This window comes from Amblyomma americanum, chromosome 4 (genome assembly GCF_052857255.1).
Source record: "Amblyomma americanum isolate KBUSLIRL-KWMA chromosome 4, ASM5285725v1, whole genome shotgun sequence".
NCBI lineage: Eukaryota > Metazoa > Arthropoda > Arachnida > Ixodida > Ixodidae > Amblyomma > Amblyomma americanum.
In genome coordinates, this window is record NC_135500.1 from 182,752,883 (window position 1) to 182,773,745 (window position 20,863).

At 49.7% G+C, this 20,863-nt stretch overlaps 2 protein-coding genes across 2 annotated transcripts; one reads left to right on the forward strand and one right to left on the reverse strand.

Annotated features, from left to right (window-relative positions):
- Window positions 1–1,946: 1,946 nt before the first annotated feature.
- Window positions 1,947–14,454, forward strand: LOC144130480 (uncharacterized). The gene is made up of 5 exons (XM_077664401.1): window positions 1,947–2,111; window positions 5,469–5,648; window positions 6,497–6,820; window positions 12,238–12,435; window positions 13,845–14,454. The coding sequence occupies exons 1-5, from the start codon at window positions 2,060–2,062 to the stop codon at window positions 13,868–13,870; spliced, it is 780 nt and encodes a 259-aa protein (XP_077520527.1). The 5' UTR covers window positions 1,947–2,059; the 3' UTR covers window positions 13,871–14,454.
- A 17-nt stretch (window positions 14,455–14,471) lies between these two features.
- LOC144130481 (uncharacterized) lies at window positions 14,472–20,644 on the reverse strand. Its single transcript, XM_077664402.1, has 4 exons — window positions 20,602–20,644; window positions 17,848–18,050; window positions 17,113–17,394; window positions 14,472–15,511 (listed from the first exon to the last, which is right to left on the reverse strand). Exons 2-4 carry the CDS (start codon window positions 18,010–18,012, stop codon window positions 15,335–15,337), a joined length of 624 nt encoding a protein of 207 aa, XP_077520528.1. The 5' UTR covers window positions 18,013–18,050; window positions 20,602–20,644; the 3' UTR covers window positions 14,472–15,334.
- Between the last annotated feature and the right edge of the window lie 219 nt (window positions 20,645–20,863).

Consider the following 20,863-nt stretch of genomic DNA (forward strand, 5'->3'; position numbering starts at 1 on the left):
TCGTCTCACTAATGCTGTCAGCTAAGTTGTTTGCACAAACACTTCGCCACCGATGTGACGTCGTACTTATCAAGGGACGTGAGGTCAGATCAGTCTACTGAGCCGCAGTACTCGGTTTCGAACCCGACCGCGGCGGCCGCGTTTCGATGGAGGCGAAACGCAAAATGCGCCGGTGTGCTGCGCGATGTCAGTGCTCGTTAAAGGTTGCCAGGTGGTCGAAATTGCTCCGGAGATCACTACGGCGCCTCTTCCTTTAACGCGATAGCGTATACAGCTCGTTCGGTCGAAAAGCCGTCGGCGTAGTCGGCACCGCATATCGGAAATAATGGGGGGCTGCGTAAATAAAAATCGCATCATGGTAATTTGTGGTTCTAGTGACTGATGATTGATTGGTGTGTGATAGTTGTACCATAGTAATTTGTGGTTCTAGTGACTGATGGTTGGTTGATGTGTGATAAGCGATGACGAGTTAATGAAATCATTGTATTTGATTAATTAAAGAAATGAAGAAATTTAAAAAAGCGGGTTCAAAGCTGTCAAAATGTCCAGAATGAAAAGGCAGCGCTTGATGATGCTAATTAGAAGTGCAATTGATTAATTGATTTAAACAATTGAAAAAAAGAAAAATGCTTTCAAAGGTGTCAAACTACTCAGAATGGGAAGCCAATGTTTGCTGATGCCAAGTATCGGTATATATCGTCGTCTTAATAAAATAAACTTGTAAAAAAAAATTGGCGGTGCGGTTTAGCTCTGGTTAAACCTGGAGTGACGCGATAGCTACAGCTGGCTGAGTGGAACTTGGTCACGTGATCAACCACGTGACTAACCACGTGATCAGCCACGGCGCCGCGCCGCCGGCAGCTGCCCCGCACCACGCTGAAGTCTCGAAATGCTACCGTAATGTAGCTATCGCCACAATAAAAGTGCTCAGTCCTTGCGACGTCATTCCTTTGTGCTACAGACTGGAAAAAATTGAGACAGGCGATGATGAGTTAATGAAATCGTTGTAATTCGCATCAGCAACAAATGACGCACCACACGGCGTCAACGCATAATAATAATAATAATAATAATAATAATAATAATAATAATAATAATAATAATAATAATAATAATAATAATAATAATAATAATAATAATAATAATAATAATAATAATAATAATATAATAATATTAATAATAATAATAGGTTTTTGGGGAAAGGAAATGGCGTAGTATGTCTCATATGTCGTTGGACACCTGAACCGCGCCGTAAGTGAAGGGATAAAGGAGGGGGTGAAAGAAGAATTGAAGAAAGCGGTGCCGTAGTGGAGGGCTCCGGAATAATTTCGACCACCTGGGGATCTTTAACGTGCACTGACATCGCACAGCACACGGGCGCCTTAGCGTTTTTCCTCCATAAAAACGCAGCCGCCGCGGTCGGGTTCGAACCCGGGTACTCCGGATCAGTAGTCGAGCGCCCTAACCACTGAGCCACCGCGGCGGGGCAACGCATAAGCGCAGCATGAAAATTGAAAATTGTTTTTTTGGGGAAAGTAAATGGCGCAGTATCTGTCTCCCATATCGACAGCATAGGAGTCCTCCAACGTTCCTTTTTTTTTTTTCGGTCTCGGCTACACGACGAGATCTGTCGCTGCAGGTTTGTGTATTATGCAACCCTCCGCAAATGACTGATGGCTTAACAGCGTTGCCCGCAGTTCTTGTAGGACAAGTGATTGCTTGTTGTGCGGCTATGGGTGCCTTAGCTGTATGCTTTACAGTATGGCAATTGTTGCTCGCGTGCAGCCACTATACCTACCTCGCCGTCACCGCCGAGGCAGCAATACGACGCTCCTGTTCTGACGCAAGGCTGTACGCGCACGGCCACAGAAAAATGGCCGTCGACCATCCGATAGCTTCTCTTCTGTCGCGAATCTTTCGTTCCGTGTAGACAATGGTGCTGTAAGAGTAGGCCACATCCGCCCTGAGTGAAAGGGGAGCCCTGCGCTGCGCAGGCTGCATCCGCCTCGCGGGCCGGACGCAGCTTGAGCGCGTTCTCCGACTCGTTTCAGTCGTCTTCATGGGTTCGGTGACGTTTGCGCTGGTTTCCGTGCTGCTACTCTTCGGACAGGGTAAGCGGAGGAGTTGAGTCTTTTAGTTGGTAATGAAGGCGCATGGCCATGGGAGGGGGTAACGAGGAGGAGCAGACTTCAGTGATTGCCCGGTAGTCAGTCACCTCACCTTGCTCTAATCCGGCCGCTAAGGGAGCCGTGTCTTGCATTGGACATTAGACACTTCCTAGAAGGCAGCGGTAGTTAAAACGGTAGGGTGCGATCTCGGAACGTCCGGCGGCGAATTCCTGGACAGTCCCACAGAAGGTGGGATATGTTGACGTACAGGAAGGGGGGGGGGGGCGTAATCATTTCCTGTGTGTGGCGACGCCATAAGCAACATGGGCGAGGAATTTGTACAAAAAGACCTCTTGACATCAGGTGAGAGGGGTCTTAACGCGTAAAAGGTGAGGTGGGCGTGGTCGCCTGCATTCGACGCTGACTGAGGCTGCGAAGACAGGTCCGTGTGTAGTGCATCGGGCCAAGTGAAGGGGTCAAGTGAGGTCAAGAAAGCATGAGGCAAGTGGTGTGGGGAGGTAAACGTGCACTACCCACCTGCCGAAGCAGCTGCGGCGAGTGCCGCCGCATTGCCCCCGGAGTCCATTGAATGATGTCTGTTTTGCTCGCGCGTTCAAAACGTATGAATTACTTTGGCCGAATTAAACCGTGGGCAACGCAGGTATAGTATTCGCCTCGACAAGTGACTTGTGCCTTCACTTATTTTCCTTTCTTTTTGTTTCTGCTATCAATAGTTCTTTGCTGGTGGCATTATTCCGAAAAAAAAATGTAGCGGAACAGAACACGAAGGACAAAGTGAACGTTGTCCTTCGCTCGTAGTATACCGTGCTGTTCGTGTCTGTCATTTTGTCATTGGTCTCCTGTTTCGGTAGTTATTTCCATAATTTTCCTTTCTTTTCCTTTCTCCTGAACAGAGGAGTCTCCGGTTCTGTCAGGGCGTTCTTCCTTCATTCCCCCCCCCCCCCCCCCCCCTTCAGATGCGCAAGCCGCATTGCTTGTCCCGATTGCAGAGCACCGGCTCTGACCTGAGTGCTGTTCGCTGGTTTCTGCTGCAACAGAGAAGTTGCGGTTCATGTGTGTGTACGTCGGATCAGAAGTTGGTCTAGTTACTTGATTTCCGTTCGTGCGGCGGACGGCATATCAGCAGACGAAAAAAAAGAGGTGTCCTTTGTGCCTGTTGTAGTCCTTCGCTCACTATAAGCTGGCGGTTACATGAGTCTGGCACCGCGCCCTCAGACAGTGTGCTTCCAACGTTCAAGGCTTCGTTGCAGTATTCGGCAAGCATTCTTAACCGTTGCTGATAGTCGCAAAATTTCGTATTTTCGCCGCGGTGGCTCAGTGGTTAGGGCGCTCGGCTACTGATCCGGAGTTCCCGGGTTCGAACCCGACCGCGGCGGCTGCGTTTTTATGGAGGAAAAACGCTAAGGCGCCCGTGTGCTGTGCGATGTCAGTGCACGTTAAAGATCCCCAGGTGGTCGAAATTATTCCGGAGCCCTCCACTACGGCACCACTCTCTTCCTTTCTTCTTTCACTCCCTCCTTTATCCCTTCCCTTACGGCGCGGTTCAGGTGTCCAACGATATATGAGACAGATACTGCGCCTATTCCTTTCCCCAAAAACCAATTATTAATTATTAAAGAGAAAGCTTTACTACTGCCCTTCGTAGCTCCTTCGTCATGTGCTCCGTGCGCGCACGTTTGACCTTGAACCGCCCTTGAGCGACGTGACAGCTATGTACGTCACTCTGCCGCCTTCGCCGCCTAAACCGAGCGCTCATCTGTTTCTATAGGCCGTCGGCGTTCGTTGTAATCTATAGACTCCGATGCTTTTGAGAAAAGGAAGGGCGCATAACTGGCTTCCTGGGTCAGTGGACGCCTCAAACGCGCTTTGAGGTACGTGGTGGTGGTTAGAGAGAGATGTGGGCTGCATGCATTAGACAGACAGACAGAAAAACTTTATTCAGCAACTGAGTTTTAGACCCAGCTGGGTCCCTGGGCCACTGCGCGGTCCCGCACTGCATCAAGTAGGTCATGCCGGGACATGACGTCGGCAGCCCGAGTCAACGCAGCAAGCTGCGGTGTCGGGTCTGCAGACGTGAGCTGGACCTCCCAGTCCTCCCAGCTCGAGATGGCGTGCTGTCCCTGCGGGGGACGGTCAGTAGGGCAGCCGAAAAGGATGTGGGAGAGTGTGGCGTGAGGGTCACCGCACAGGGAGATTAGAGGGGATGTGCCACAATAGTGGGATAACAACTGAGGGGATGACAGAGAGCGGGTCTGGAGGCGTCTGAAGAGGATCTGTTGGGAGTGCGTAAGAGAGGGGTAGGGAGGAGGGTAAGTCCGACGGTCCAAACGGGGTATTTGCGTGAGCTCCGCAAAGGTGTGCGCCCGCTCCCTCGAGAATCCTGGATCGAGACTGTCCTGAGCCCGGCAAATCAGACCTCGGGCCAATTTATCGGCAGCCTCGTTTCCAGGGTTCCCAGAGTGAGCCGGCACCCACTGAAGCTCTACCCTGCGCGGCAAATTTTGGGTAGGGGTGTTCAACAATTGCCAGGCAGGGGCGTGAATCCTGCCCCTGGCAAAGTTGGACAGAGCCGTTTTGGAGTCGCTGAAGATGTATTGGGCGTCCGAACGTGCAAGGGCTCGCTGACAACGTTGTGGAAGACGCGCGGCACTGCAGCAATAGGCCGCAGCGTTCATTGGGTGACCAACCTCTCGCGATCAACCGTTAGTTTAAAATTTCTGTCACCTGCCAGGGTGTTACGGTGGGCGCGCTGCCTATCCAGTGTGCGGAATACACTCAACGGTACAGACGCAAGCCGCGTCTACTTGCCCGATACACCACAGCTTTCGCTCTCTAACCAGGTTCAGCAGTAGTTAGCAGCAAATGTTTATAGGAAAGGAAATGGCGCAGTACACTTCTCTGCGGACAGCTCCTCCGCGCCGCGAGGGAAGCGAGGAAGGTGGGAGTGAAAGAAGGAGAGGAAGAGGCGCGTAGTGGAGGGCTCCGGAATAATTTCGACCACCTGGGGATCTCAAATGTGCACTGACAGCGCACAGCACACGGGCGCCTTTTGCTCTTCGCCTCCATAGAAACGCAGCCGCCGCGGTAGACAAGGGTTGCGGATTAATCTCGACTGGTTCCTAAATGCGCCCTGGCCGAAATCTCGATACATGGACGTTCTTGCATTTAGCCGCAAATTGAAAGTAGCCGCCTTCAGAATCGGACCAATCAAATTTGGTCCATTAGCAGAACGCGACTGTCACTGAACCACTGCGGCGGGGAGCACTGTTGCTTGTGCGAGTTCGCTCATGAAGCGCAATGCGTGGAAGGGTGCTGATCGTTTGCCTCGCCTTGTCTTAGGAACATGCGACCTTTGCGACATATGTCGGCGAAAGCGAGACAGCGCGGTCCGAATACCGTACAACCAACGGTGGCACTTTGACGCCTCTTCGTTCCTGTGCCAGCCGTTCAACTTCTGCGATGACGAGATCACGGAACGTATGAAGGGCTGGAAGTCGAAGGCTGAAATCAACTGCGGAGGTGAGTGGGTGTTCGCACGCCTTCTTTGCTGATCGCTGTTCCGTTTCCGTACACAATGCTGTTCACAGAGGGGCTGATCTGATGAGTGACGACTGACCGAATAGCTGTAAGCGTGGAGTTGGTATCCCGATCCCTTATCTGGCTTTCACTTGAACCGAGTGAGACCTCTGGGCACCAGCAGTGAGGGAATTGTTCGTTCTTTATCACACGGCATATCCACTATCAGAGGACGCTGCTATGCTGCGTCCATGTCGATGCGGGACATGGCAGTCTTCATATGGCTATATCCCAAGTTCCGCAGCTGCTTTGATGTCATTAAGTCACGCCTATTGTGACACGTGACATGCATCGCACTTCTTAACATAGACTTATAGGAAAGAGGCGTTGCGTGTTATTCACCGCATGGCACGAAAAGCGCGCCCTAGCTCGATAAACTACAAATAATTTTTTGGCACATAAAGAGACTTTTTTTTTTCTAGCAGTATACCAAGAGAGAGAGAGTCCTAAAAACAGGACGTTGCAGTAGTGAGAGAAGTGAATGCGTGAGGAATTGCTCGCAAAAATCGTCGTTACAAGCAACTTCCCAAAGCTGCACATGTTCTATGAGAGGCGCCGTCGTGAAAGGCTCCGAATTAATTCAGTGCGCCTCGGGTTCTTTCAACTTGCACTGACATCGCACAGTCTTCCTCTGCCATCCAAGTGCAGCCGTCACGGCCGGAATTCGGCCTTTCGCCTGGGCACTGTAACTCCATAGCCGTAACTCTATAGCCGTAACTCCATAGGCTCGTTCGTCACTCAAACGCAACGGCGCCCGCAGGTACGCTTTCCCCTCTCTCGATTGCACACAGGTGTGGACTGCTTCGAGTGGCTGCAAGAACTGCTGAAGAAGAGGCAGGCGCAGCAGAGCGACCTGCCCAAGACCATGCTGGGTCACCACTCGCACCACACGCACCACGAGGCGACGACTGCTGCGGCTCCACCTGTGCGGCGCGCTGCCACGGCGGTGGTCGCCGCGCAGAAGCAGCAGCCGAGCAGCGAGGCGGCGGCGGCGGTGACTACGTCCCAGCGTCCGGCAACGGCCCGGGCTGCATCGCCGGTCGAGCCACTGGGCGCCAACGAGGCGACGTTCGAGTTTGGCGTCACGCAGCCCCACGCGGTGCACATCGCCTTGGGTGAGCGTCGGACTTGCTCCTCGAAAGGGGCCCTCCAGACAATGGCTTCGACGCTCGTCATGGAATGATAATGGCGGTAATTTCTGACAGCCATGAGAACAGGTCGGCGATATTGGCTGGAGGGCTCCCTCCGAGGGGCATTTTCCGTTTTCGGTTCTGAGTTGTAACCCGCCGCGGTGGCTCAGTGGTTAGGGCGCTCGACTACTGATCCGGAGTTCCCGGGTTCGAACCCGACCGCGGCGGCTGCGTTTTTATGGAGGAAAAACGCTAAGGCGCCCGTGTGCTGTGCGATGTCAGTGCACGTTAAAGATCCCCAGGTGGTCGAAATTATTCCGGAGCCCTCCACTACGGCACCCCTTTCTTCCTTTCTTCTTTCACTCCCTCCCTTATCCCTTCCCTTACGGCGCGGTTCAGGTGTCCAACGATATATGACAGATACTGCGCCATTTCCTTTCCCCCAAAACCAATTATTATTATTATTCTGAGTTGTATCCGTCGGTAGATGGTGCGTAATCATGCTCGTTGAAAGGCGCCATGATGAAATATAGACGAAGACGACGGCCACGAACAGTTTTCTTCCAGTGTCGAGTCCGCTTATAACGGCCTTAGTTGTAACGAACGCTCGGACATCACAAAAGAGGGCGGTGCTGCCATCAACATGAGCATTACGGCAATTGCACTGCGTCTCAGGTACTACCAATAACTGTGGCCGCAAGGCGCCATGAGCTCACCCCGGACGACGAATAAATTCCGCTTCCGGCAAGAGCGGAGACCGAATTGCGTCACCCAATCGCCGTAACACCACCGCGGATATAGAGCGTGGAGACCTAAAAAAACATTAAAATGGCAGAATTGAAACTCTACATAACCGCAGGCCGAGCGCGCTTTTCAACAGCCTGTAAAGTATAGCACGTCGTTCTGAGCTGGCTGCTGAAATAGTGTGAAGTGGAAGGAGAAACATGGCGGGCGTGTGATAACGGTAGCCTTGAAAGCGAAACTATTGCGCTATGTCGATGATCAACCAATGGCAGTGACTGAAGTTCGGATACCAGTCATGTGGTATGCCTTGTTGGTCCAACCGGTCGCGTGGCATGGGTCGACTGGCCAATCGGCTCTCTGCCCACTGCACTGACATCGTGTTCAGGCAGCGCGCAGGCAGTAGGTGGTGTAGTTGATACCAGTGGTGTGATACGTCGGCTGCGCTAGCTTCGTCGCGGAATGGGCACATTTGGCTGGTCCTTTATGTCACCTAGGATGATATTGCTGGTGCAAATGATGGCATGGACATAACGGAGCCACGAACTGACCAAGCCGCACGCATTCCCCAACCTCCAGGAATCTGACGAAGAGGCTGACCTGCCAATGATTGTCGTGAACGCGTCAACGGCGATTAGTGTTTTCGCGCCTCTAGACAGCTTTTTGTCAGCAAGTATCTTGGCGAGAAGAGCATGATCGCGCTGGAAGGCTTGGAAAGCGCCGTGGTAGGTCTGTTTCGGAGAAGCAGGCGTGCATAACGAATTTAAAGAAAAAATTAACAGCAGTTTTGTTCGAGTTATATTTTTTACTCAAGTAAGGAACGTCCACTTACTACAACTTCCGATACAATGAACGCGATTTGCGCGACCGTCACGTTCGTTATAAGTGGGCTCGACCATATGTCTAGCCCTGGCGCCTTATAACTAACAAGAATCGCCAATTTTTTTCTTTAATACAGAAATGGAATTCTAGGGCCACCACGCCATATTTTGCTGCGAAATCTTTCTGTCTGCACTGCGGAACTCACCTGCAGTGTAGACCAGGGCAACGACAAGGAAAACGTACAGTGCACACCGTGGCATGTCAGGAGGACGGAAACCCATGTTATCCGGACTAGTTTGAAAGAGACAGAAAACTTTTATATATAAAAAAAGAGAATTGGCAGGAGCTGGGTGGTCGGTGCCCTATAGTCCAGGGCTCCGCTGGCGGCAGCTGACTTGCGGACTAGCTGGATGATCTATAGGCTTGCTGGTCCAGGTTGTCGCTGGCCAGGGCCTCCTCGCACTGCTCGTGTGTCGGGTATGGCACTTTTAACGTTGCTTCTGGTTTGTCCTTGCATTCCCAAGAGGTATGATACAGCGCGGGGCTTGTTACGCACGAAGGACAGTAACCTGGGTATTGTATGGGTCTCATCTTGTGTAAAATGTGAAGACTTGAATATGAGTTTGTTTGTATTCTCCTCAAGTCAGTGGCATCCGAGGAGGACAGTTGTTTGCGTAGCGGTGAGAAATGTCTTCTTTCTAGCCTAAGTGGTTCTAGCTTGTCACCGTACGGTCATAGGAGGTGGATCAGGTAGGGACAGGGATCCGCTCGGTTCGTGAGAGCTCGGGCTAGATACTCTCTACCTCGTTTCCTAGGCCTTCGTGCTCAAGTGTCTATGTTCTGTGTGAGTGGGAGAGCCTACTTAATAATGTGCTCGCTCTTCCATAAGGTTTTCCAGCAAGAGAGTGCCTGTAGGGTTGTGCGATGTGCACACGAAATCGTCGGGGCATTTTCGAACCGCGTCGGCCCAGCGTTGCTCGTGTGCACGTGCGAATGGTGTGTGCAATGCGAAGACGACGAAGAGCGCGGCGAGCACGAGGAGGGGAAAACTGATGTGTGAGAAAACCGAGGTGTGAAGGGAGACAGCGCAGCCTTGGCCAATCCCCCTGCTGGTTTATGGTTTGGTTTATGGGGGTTTAACGACCCAAAGCGACTCAGGCTATGAGAGACGCCGTAGTGAAGGGCTCCGGGAATTTCGACCACCTGGGGTTCTTTAACGTGCACTGACATCGCACAGTACACGGGCCTCTAGAATTTCGCCTCCATCGAAATTCCCCCTGCGTGGGTATGTGCCATGCTTGCTAAGGATAACAAGGAGAAGGCAGCGCTATAAACTCGGCTATAAACATCAGTCTCGATCTCCTGCGTGCGTTATGCATTTCCCGTTTCATTTCGTTGTTTCTTTTTATTTACTTCTTCCGTCCTAACCATTCATTTTAATTTCATCCATGCATTATTTACCTCAAAAACTCCCTGTGCCCCCCAATTCTTGGCCTAATCCCCCTATGTGGGCATGTGCCATAGTATGTGGACAACACCATCACCACCACCACCACCACCACCAACAACAACAACAACAACAACCTCCCTTGGATCACAGACGCGAGTCTCCTGCGTCCCTTTCAAGCGTAGAGGTAGCAGCTTCCTTGGATAGACAGCTGAAGCCTACGGCGTTTCGGGACGCCGTCTACGGGTCTTGGCTGCACTTTTTCTGCTGATGCCAAGTTCCTGGGGCTGCTGACGGGAGTCCACCGGCGTCTGCCTGTGGTCCTCTCCGCTTCTAATACCACCTGGCTCTCTTTCGCCGCTTCCGTCGACGCAACGCAGTTCATCAACCCGTGTCCGTCGTGTCTGCGAGGCATCCCCGCTTCACCTGGGACGCTCAATATCTGGTGAACTCTTTCCTTTAATCTGTAGTTTTTTTTTAATTTTTTCAAAATTGGTTTTGGGGGAAAGGAAATGGCGCAGTATCTGTCTCATATATCGTTGGACACCTGAACCGCGCCGTAATGGAAGGGTAAAGGAGGGAGTGAAAGGAGAAAGGAAGAGAGAGGTGCCGTAGTGGAGGGCTCCGGAATAATTTCGACCACCTGGGGATCTTTAACGTGCACTGACATCGCACAGCACACGGGCGCCTTTAGCGTTTTTCCTCCATAAAAACGCAGCCGCCGCGGTCGGGTTCGAACCCGGGAACTCCGGATCAGTAGTCGAGCGCCCTAACCACTGAGCCACCGCGGCGGGGTTAATCTGTAGTGCTGTACGCGTGTTGAGTGCGTGTTTTTATTGGTGTTTTCTGTAGTGCTGTACGCGTGTGAGTGCGTGTTTTTATTGGTGTTTTCGCTTCGTATTGGCTATTTTCGGAAAGTCGGGGACGCGTTACCAATTCGCGACAGGTTGTTGGGAATCCGTCACTACATGCGATGACTTCCCCTCTTGGTCTTGAGTCGATATTGACGGCTATAGCCAGTGATTTCGCTCCTACAGGATCCTTGGCATAGATAGAAGCCCTGATAGTTGGCCTCTTCTGGTTGTCAACCGCAGCTCTCGTGAACTTACTTGGCTCGGCATAGGTCCCGATGTGCACTTAGACCACTTTCGGCTCTTAAGACTGTTTTTTTGCAAGGGCTTGGACTCTGGCTCAAGACTGTTTTTTTGCAAGGGCTTGGACTCTGGCTCTCATTTTACCCTCCTGCCGATCGTGGTGTCTGTGCCTGGGCATCGGGTTTAATATTAATAATAATAATAATAATAATAATAATAATAATAATAATAATAATAATAATAATAATAATAATAATTATAATAATAATAATAATAATAATAATAATAATAATAATAATAATAATAATAATAATAATAATAATAATAATAATAATAATAATAATAATAGGTTTTGGAGGGAAAGAAAATGGCGCAGTATCTGTCTCATATATCGTTGGACACCTGAACTGCGCCGTAAGGGAAGGGTAAAGGAGGGAGTGAAAGAAGAATGGAAGAGAGAGGTGCCGTAGTGGAGGGCTCCGGAATAATTTCGACCACCTGGGGATCTTTAACGTGCACTGACATCGCACAGCACACGGGCGCCTTAGCGTTTTTCCTCCATAAAAACGCAGCCGCCGCGGTCGGGTTCATGGATCTTCTCTTTTGCGGGTGTCGCGATTTGGGACTTGCTCTCCCTAGTCCTATAGTGCCTGCCATTGCCCCAGTCCCGACGGGACTTCCCTACCCGCCTGCATTGTTGTTCGGCGTTGTTTTTGACCATCCAGAACCGCCTTCCTGAGCTCCTCAAAGGTGTTGTGTACCCCTAGTGCCCAAAGACGTTCCGTTGATGTTGGTGGGCGGTCAGAACCGAGGCAGGTACATCTTCTAGGAGTAGGTTCACGGGGAAAAAGTGCAGAGTATCGCATTCCTTTTTCATGCGCCGCAAGGCTTGAAATAAATATATATGCGGTTGTCACCGCCGTGATTTAGCCAGCAGGACGATCACCAACTTTTCCAGCAGATTTTTCAGTAGCGGCAGCTTTCCACTGCCTCTCCGCTGTTCTGTAGAACGTAAAAAAAGTAGTTTGTAACCTACTGTTTATTCGAGCTTGCGAAAACTGTTTTTTTTTCCTAAACGTTATGAAACTTAATTTATCAATTGTGCAAGTTCTACTATAACGGTGTTACAAATGCACACAGTAACAGCCACGTGCTTGCTGTTATGCCAGCGTTACGTGGCGGTATGTATACACTCAAAATTCGGCGGCATAGATAAAATGAATGCAGTATACCCTGGGATGTAAAAAATAAGTTCCAGTGACTCTGCCTTGGCTACCCCGCGCGTACCCACCCCGCAGCTCCCTGGCCCAAGCACAGCCCCCACCGCAAGCCCGACCTGTGCACGCTGAAGCCGAACCGCGGCAGTCGCTGGCCCTGTTCCCAGCGCTGGTACTACAACGTGGTCGAGGATGCCTGCAAGACGTTCACCTTCTGCGGACACAAGGGGAACAGGAACAACTTCCCCTCGCACGAGACCTGTCACAAGGAGTGCCACGGTGAGCGGGCCTCCTGGGTCTTCGAAGGCTGACATTTTGACCTCACTTCGGAGTAAAACAAAAACAAAACGAAAACGCCGTTACTTCATTAGTGTGAGGAATTGATGCACATCTGGTAGCATAAATGAAAACTATTCACATTTTTACAATCTGCATTGTGCCGGGAATGACAGGTCTAATAGGGTGTCCCACTCCTGCTGCACCGTTTCTGATTGACGCCGGCAGCTTTGGGCGATGACAAAGCTTGGGGTCGCACGCAGCGTCACCAGTTCCAGAGCATGGTAGCATTGGGCTGGGCGGTTATCTCCAGCTACAGGCGCAGAACGGTATCTGTCGGCTGGTTTAGCGTCCTTCTCTTTCGTCTATTCCAAGAAGAGCGGAAATTGCGAAGTACCTTCACTTCAGAATTAGGGCAATTTTATTGTTAACACATTGTGGCGGTTACAACAATATCATAAAGGGGTGTTTTACAATCGATTACTGTATCTGAATTTACGGTCACCTGTAAGTAAGCGATATACCAGTCTCGTAGTTGAGGTACTGGAAAGTAGGCAACATAAGCGATCCACGTTCTGCCACCTGTTCTGCGCTGTTGAGTGCAATTTTCAGGTGTGCACATGTACCGACCTGGCCCGACTATCGCATGTAATCGAGACTGAGACTGCCCAGGGACAAGCGCTTTTGTTCTGTTCGCTATACCTTGTTATCGCCTAGTTTTTCTGCTTTTAGTGCGAGAACATTATATCGTTCATCGACAACGAAACCGGACGTTGTTGTCCAGCAGCAGTGGTCCGACATCCTCAATGACGTCACCATGGCCTCGCATGACGTCAGCAGTAGTCCATAAGGTAGTAATGGGGGATCATAGGCAATGAAGCAATGAAATTAGACGAGACTGTAGTAGTTACAGTGGTAGTTTTGGAATGGTAAAAGACGTTACTAAATAATGATGAGGGTCATTAATGACAATGATAGAAGCCTTTAGGTTGAAGGCATGGTAAAGGCTTTTACCATGCCTTCAACCTAAAGGCTTGTATCACTGCCGTTCGCCCAACTGACTATGGTAATGGCATTTAAATCAAATTACTTTATGGTAAGGGCATTTAAGATAAAGGCATTTAGGTCACGGGATGGTTTCGCATTCACAGCACTTAAGGACCTTAAGTGCACACCGTAACTTTTACGCCTTTTATGGCTTTTATATGAGCTTTCCTCTTTTAGGTGTAGGAGCAACGGCGCTGCAGAACTGAGCCATTCGTGGCATTGACGCCACCAACTGCGTTGCAGTGGCGTAACAAGAAAAAACATGGGCAGTTTGCCTTAAACGCGCGCTTTATTTTTCTGCATATTCTTGGCATTGTTTCAAATACTGACGCGACGCATATTTCGCCACGGCTGTCCCTTTTCAGGCGCAAGTCTCGAAAAACGAAGCTAAGCACCAACCAAGATGTCTTCCTCCGGAAGCGTAAGGCACGCAAGGAGTCATTCAACGCGTGCTCCCCGTGCGCTGGAACGTGTGGTGGAGATACGGCAACAGCCTGAACCAGACTTTTCTCGGCACTTCTTTCTCAAGAACACTTCCTGCATTCCACTTGCTCGGATGCGTACTAAACCGATATATTTTTTTTTTGTTAGCTAAAGTTGCAACAAACGACCAAACTAATCACCCAAGGGGAAAAAAAAAACTAACCGCTGCCTTAACGGAACGCGGTTCGCTTAACGAGACTCTATACCGTGACTTAATAGAAATGGCAGCCAGATGTAGGCAAGCGAAATCCTCAGGAAATGGAATGACAAGCATAAAGAGGAATGACAGGTGCGCATGAATGATTCGTGTACGAATATGGAAATAAATAAAATGCAATGAACGGAGAATGTGAGCACGCGCATGGGCGCGTTTTGGCATGCCGGGACACTTTGAGAGTGCAGCGAACCTGCAGCTGAACTCGCACAGCTAAACTTTACGGAGCTGGCTGTGGAGGCGTCCCACATTTCCAGCCGCTGCATTTTCAGCGGGTTCCGCACAGAGAGGTGGTCCTACACTTTGCGGACGAGAAACGCGCGCCTTGCGCTCTTTATACCGTAAAGGATCGCAGTTTTGAGGCAGAATACTGTGGGTGGTAAGGAGAGTGTACACTGACTAATAAATAGTTGTGCCGCGGGAAAGTATAACTTCGGATAAGAATAAATGCGAGTTGAAATGGTAAAATAAAATACGGGAACGCTTTAGTGAACTTAAGTGTGGAATGCGATAGCATTAGATTTAACATTCGTCTCTGCTGCTCTTGCAACTTCTGTGTCTGTTTGCGTCAGTTTCTTTGCAATTGTCGGACCACCAACCTGCCGTATTTGGACTGCTGTTGCAATAGCAGGTACCCGCTATGCTGATATGGTTCTGACATTTGCATCCTTGTATGAAAGGAGGTTGCTTAAAAACCTGGTAAGCAGGTTGTCATGATGTCACAAGATCACGTGACCTCTCCTACCATTCTGTTCACCATGAGGACAGGTTCTGATGACGCCACAAGGTCACGTGACCTCTCCGACCAATCAGTGTGACCCATCAGGGCAGGCTGTGCCGACGTCACAAGTTCACGTGACCTATCTTGTCCGATCAGCGCAGTTCGTGACATCAGATGGCGGACTTTGTTCCTGACGTGCTCTAATACTATGGCGTTAATACTGAGAGCAGCAGCAAGCAGTGTAGCTTATGATGTGTTACGCTGGAGAGCACATGTTTATAGCTGGGCCTCTCCGAGTCATTGCGCCACAACATGTGCTGCGCATGCGTGAAGCTCAGAAAGACGTCCTTCGGGAAAACTTGGAGCAAGAAACAGAGCGAACGGAAGCGAATGCACTCGTAGGGACGTGTGTCGTGCCGGCGACAGCGCTCCGTGCTTCACGGCTCCGCCTTGCTGACCCCCGGTCTCGGAGTTCGCTCAAGGGCGTCGTTGAGGAATAGCAGCAGGCTGGGCGGCAGGATCTTGGAGGCCGGCTTGGACAGCGTCCAGAAGAGGATCCTGCCAACCTGGGAGCCCAGGCCGTCTCCAGTTGTCACTGGCGGGCTCTGCTGCACCTGCGTGTGGGCCGCTCGCTGAATGCTCTGCTCACACGGAGCATTTCTGTTTGTGCTTCATCTTCACATACTGGCGTTACTGTTCGACGTAATTAGCTTGCCAATTTGCCGATTGTTTCGTTGGCAAATAATATCTTAGACGCATTTTAGACAGAGGAAAGGAAGTCGGAATTTGGCTTAAATTGGGGTTTCTTGATGCATTGGAAGTTTCCGTTCTGCTCTTTCCTTGCACATTTGAAGTATTTGTTTATTTATTTACAAATGCTGCAGGCAGCAGTGCTGCCCAAGAAGGAGAAGATTACATCAGGTGTGGTATATAGCAACAAATTCAAAAGGGTATTTACATTGAGACATTCAACAATCCACTCTGACAGAGTTCCACTTTCTAATGGTGAGTGGAAACGAAGACATCTGGAATAGCTTGGCCCTAGCAGAGCACAGGCGTACGGTCGTCCGGACACTTGTCTAATGAGTTCGAACCACGCGCTATGTGACGCAATCGCCGATGCTTAGTGTGCCCGATACCACTTTTAAAGACACGAGGACTTGAACACGATCTGCGGGAATGTGCTTGCTGTATAATGTCAAGTTTCGAGCCCTAGGCCACTCGGAAATGAAAGTCCCTGGGGTGTGGCCGACACTACAACACAGAGGGGTTGATCCTAGCCGACCCGTGCAGAGGGAAGGTAATATCTCGTTCGGTAAACCATAAAGCAGTTTTAGCCTCGCAATCTGTCGGCATACAAAAGGGGCTCTGCATTTATAGCTGTAGCATATCGGTGGCAGATGAAGATACAATAGATCGTCTGATAAAACGAGGCTAGCACCAAGTTGCTGAATGCATCAACTTGTGCAATGTCTTTAACATTACACAACACTATTACAACATTGCACAAGTAAAACACATTCAGCAACTTGCTGCCTGGTTCATTTTAATCAGGCTATCGACTTTCATCAGTAACCCCACTCTGCGGAAGCGTACTTAAGGACTACCATTACAGTGGGCAAGATAAAGAGATAAAACTAACAATACCATGCCCTCACCGAACTACAGTGTAGTAGCCTTGTTGAATGTGCCATTTGGGGATAAAAGTAACTGAATCCTCCCCCCCCCCCCCTTCCCCCTTCATGTTCCGAATTCCGAAGCCCTGCATGGGGGCGGCACGGTTCGGAAATTGGAGGGGGGGGGGGGGGGGGGGTCAGTTACTTTGGCTTCGATAATACGCCCACTGTGCCTGAGTTGAGTACGCTGGCGGGGCTGCCTGCATTTGTTGCGAGAATATGTCTTGTTTACGCGGGTCATCCATTGATGGAGGCATTGAAGTAATTCTTTGTGCAGTCCGTTAGGAGAGAATCCTGAAGAAGCCTCAGTTCTAAATCTGAATTACACCCGGTGGCGACGCCTGAGCGCGAGTCAGCCTGAACAAGAATAACATGATGGGTCCTGAAGTAGGTTCAATGGCGGCGTGCGAAATGTGCTTCTCAAAGTAGTAGCAGCAGCAGCACATGAAACGTGCAATGTGCCCGTCAGCAGTTGGCTGAAATTTTCGCACTTCCTTTTTTTTTATATGAGACGTCATGCATTGAAGCTGTTAACTTACGGATACTTCATCGGATGCAAAGTCGACGCTGGAATCTTCGAAGCCGGCAAACTGGAACCTTCCGTTGGTTTCTTTGAGCCTCGCCACGGTGCTGACAGTGACGTCGTGATAGACGACGTCACAACGACCACTACCCTGGAGGGGGAAAACTTCGTACAGGGACCCGGCCACGGTGTACTGCATTCTCCCGGATATTTGCGGGGCTTGGAAAGTCAGGCGAACTTTAAGGTGCTTTGTGTCCGCCCTCAGTTCGGTTATCTCGAATGTAGAGAGATTCCGGATCTGGAACAGATTATCATAAAACTGACACGAATGCAGCACAGAAAGCAAGAGATCAAGAAATGGTAGAGAAGCTGAACGAAATGCCCATAAAACCTAGCATAGGTTTTATGAGGGGTGGCGTGCCTCAGTTTGCTTGGGTAATGCTTCGGCAAGAGGACTCACCTTCGTCTTCGGCAAGTTTTTGTCTTATTGTCTTCTTGACTCATCTTCGACAGGTCCTCTTGTCGAAATGGCTCAGCAATAGCCTCAACCGTTGTTCACTTTTTTTGTGCTGTTAAGAACCACATCCTGCTCTCTCTATACATTACCAGAGATTCATGTGCGTTTCTTTAGCTTTAGCTACACGAAATATGACTCCCCATCTTTGGACTAGGCGAACACGATCGCCTCTCGCCATTCAACGGCACGAATGCTGGGCATGTCGCGTCGCAGGCTGCAAGGACGGACCGTCACCTGAACATGCAGCAGCTGGAAGCGGAACACGTCTCCACCGAAGATGGAAGACATGTCGACGGGGGGAATGTTGAGCGGGTCCGTGACGGGGATGGAGAGGCTGGGGTAACCCGAGGACATTACGGATCGGAACTTCTCCAGCTTGTGGTGTAGCAGCTCCTCCATGCGTCGGTCGTAGTAGGCGCTGCCCTGTGAGCGGGCCGCTGGGCAGGAGACGTTTAAAAAAAGGTCATACCGAAGATATGCGCTTACACAAACGGGAGGATGTTGAGCCCATTAAAACTAAAATAATTAGATCAAATATTTGTTAGGCCGGCTGAGCCACGAAAATTGCATTGCGAGAATACTTCTGAAAAAGCAGGATTTTTTGTTTCAGAGTCTATGCAGCAAAGGCTTGTCAAACTCTGCAAAGAGAGAGAGAGAGATAGATAGACAATGAAACCCACTCACGAGAACCGAGATCATGAAGCAGCTTCCCCTGCCGCGGTGGCTCAGTGATTAGGGCGGTCGGCTACTGATCCGGAGTTCCCGGGCTCGAACCCCGCCGCGGCGGCTGCGTTTCGCTGGAGGCGAAACGCAAAGGCGCCCGTGTGCTGTGCGATGTCAGTGCACGTTAAAGATCACCAGGTGGTCGAAATTATTCCGGAGCCCTCCACTACGGCACCTTTTTCTTCCTTTTTTCTTTCACTCCCTCCTTTATCCCTTCCCTTACGGCGCGGTTCAGGCGTCCGCCGATATGTGAGACAGATACTGCACCATTTCCTTTCCCCCCCAAAAAAAACTTTTCGAAGCAGCTTTAGACGCAAAGGCTACCCGAGTGGATTCCCTCTAAACGCGGAGAACGAACAGTTCCCGCAAAATTATTGGACTTTGAGGAAAGGAAATGGCGTAGTAACTATCTCCCATTTTGATGGATACCTCAACTGCGCCTTGAGAGGAGAGATATAGGCGGGATTAGGGATTTTTAACGTGCACTGACATCGCACAGTCTCCGCAAGCAGCACTCATACACTGTAGGCCCAGAAACACCGAGCGCTTACGAAAGAGCCTATGCATATGTAAACGCAGTCTCTAACTGGGTGAAAAGCGCGCATTTGTGCTGAAAACGATGAGAAACCTCGTTTTAGAGCAAAACAAGTTAGATTTGAACACTCTCGGTTAGCAACTTTATTTTCCTCGAGACTTTTTCAAGGAAGGAAGCCTTTGAAGGTTTTCAATGAGTCTTTCAAGGATGCGCGCTAAACCTTAGAAGAGAACGAGGTATTGTGCTCATGCACGGTGTCCGGACCGATCGTCATTCGCTGACTGCATATTTTTGGATTTTGAAGCGAAAAGCTTCACTACGCTAGTCAACACCGCGCTTCGCGCTAGCCGGCGTATGTCGGAGCACAAGTGATGTCACGCACGGCGCAGGTAGCCGCCGCCGACTCCGTCGCCTGACCTTTCGTTTCTATCTCTCTCGCTCCCTAGTCACTACTGTGCATGCGCCACTAGTAGCACCGAGCCACTGGTGTTCCGCCGCTCTGCAGCGCCGCGCCTTTCCTTGAAATTTTTTTTTTAATTGGTTTTGAGGGGAAAGGAAATGGCGCAGTATCTGTCTCATATATCGTTGGACACCTGAACCGCGCCGTAAGGGAAGGGTAAAGGAGGGAGTCAAAGAAGAAAGGAAGAGAGAGGTGCTGTAGTGGAGGGCTCCGGAATAATTTCGACCACCTGGGGATCTTTAACGTGCACTGACATCGCACAACTTTCAGTTTTCCCTTTCTTCTTTCCCTCCCTCCTTTACCCCTTCCTTTACGGCGCGGTTCGGGTGTCAACCGAGATATGTGACATGGTTACTGTGCCATTTCCTTTCCTCAAAAGCCAAAAAAAAACAAGTGAGCCGACGGCGTTTATAGAGTTCATTGGCGTTGACAACTTTGCAAAGGCCGTTCATTTCCACGAAAGGAAAGGCGCACAACCGGCTCCGTGCGTCAGTGGAAACCTCAATCTCGCTTTTGCTTTGTATATCGTGGATTAGCTGAGCTAATCCACGATATACAAAGCTAATCCACATTAATTTTTTTTTCGAATCTTTCTACAGGGTTTGTTGTAAATTACTGGTTTATTTTATTTATTTATACCTAATATTAGTCATGTTAGCAATGACCTTAGAATTGGCTGAACGCTTTCTTGCTAATGATTACAAATTCATCTCCTTTAATGACAACGCCTTTAAAAATGCGCAATGACTTTCGTTCGACCGCTTATTGAGTTCTTGTACAACTATAACAGTTGAACAGAAAGACAAATTTTTTTCAGCCCGTTTACTGAGATGTAAAGACGTTCTGTACTGATACGAGTAAACAGGAAGCCAGTTGTCTACGAGTCACTCGAGTTGTTACATTTCAAATGAAGCAGTTGTAACTGTAATCGGTTGTTTTCTCTAACCTGTACAAGAATGGTGAATATTTAGTGCATTTTTTTTTGTTATGGCATTTACATTGGTGTGGACACCTCCGTTTAGCTTCTTCTTTTGTTTGTTTTTTGACCGAGAAATTTGTTTTTACCTGAATCTTCAATACCTTTACTGGCTATAAGATAAAACAAACAAACGAACAAGCAAGCAAGGAAACAGACAAGCAAACAAACAAACAAGCAAGCAAACAAACAAACAAATAAAGAGATCAATAAAAATTTCGTCCTATATGCAAGCCCCGGATGAGCTCCGCTATCCCCTGAAGTACATGTTTTGAGCATTAGGTCAATACTTACTCCGGTCGCTCGGCTGGCTTCTGGCGCTCACGGCGACCAAAACGCTGAGCAATACAGCGCACACCTTCATCTTGAAGAAGTGAAAGAGAGGAGAGACAAACAAACGCAATTAGTACCGAACTGATTGAGAGGGAACTAGTGCGAAGAAATGTGCGTAGCGCATAAATGCTCGCACAATTAAACTAGGTACAAAGTTGTGTAATGTACAGTCTTTATCAAAAGTATACAGCCCAAGGGGTCTGCTTCTGAGCCCTGCAGCGCG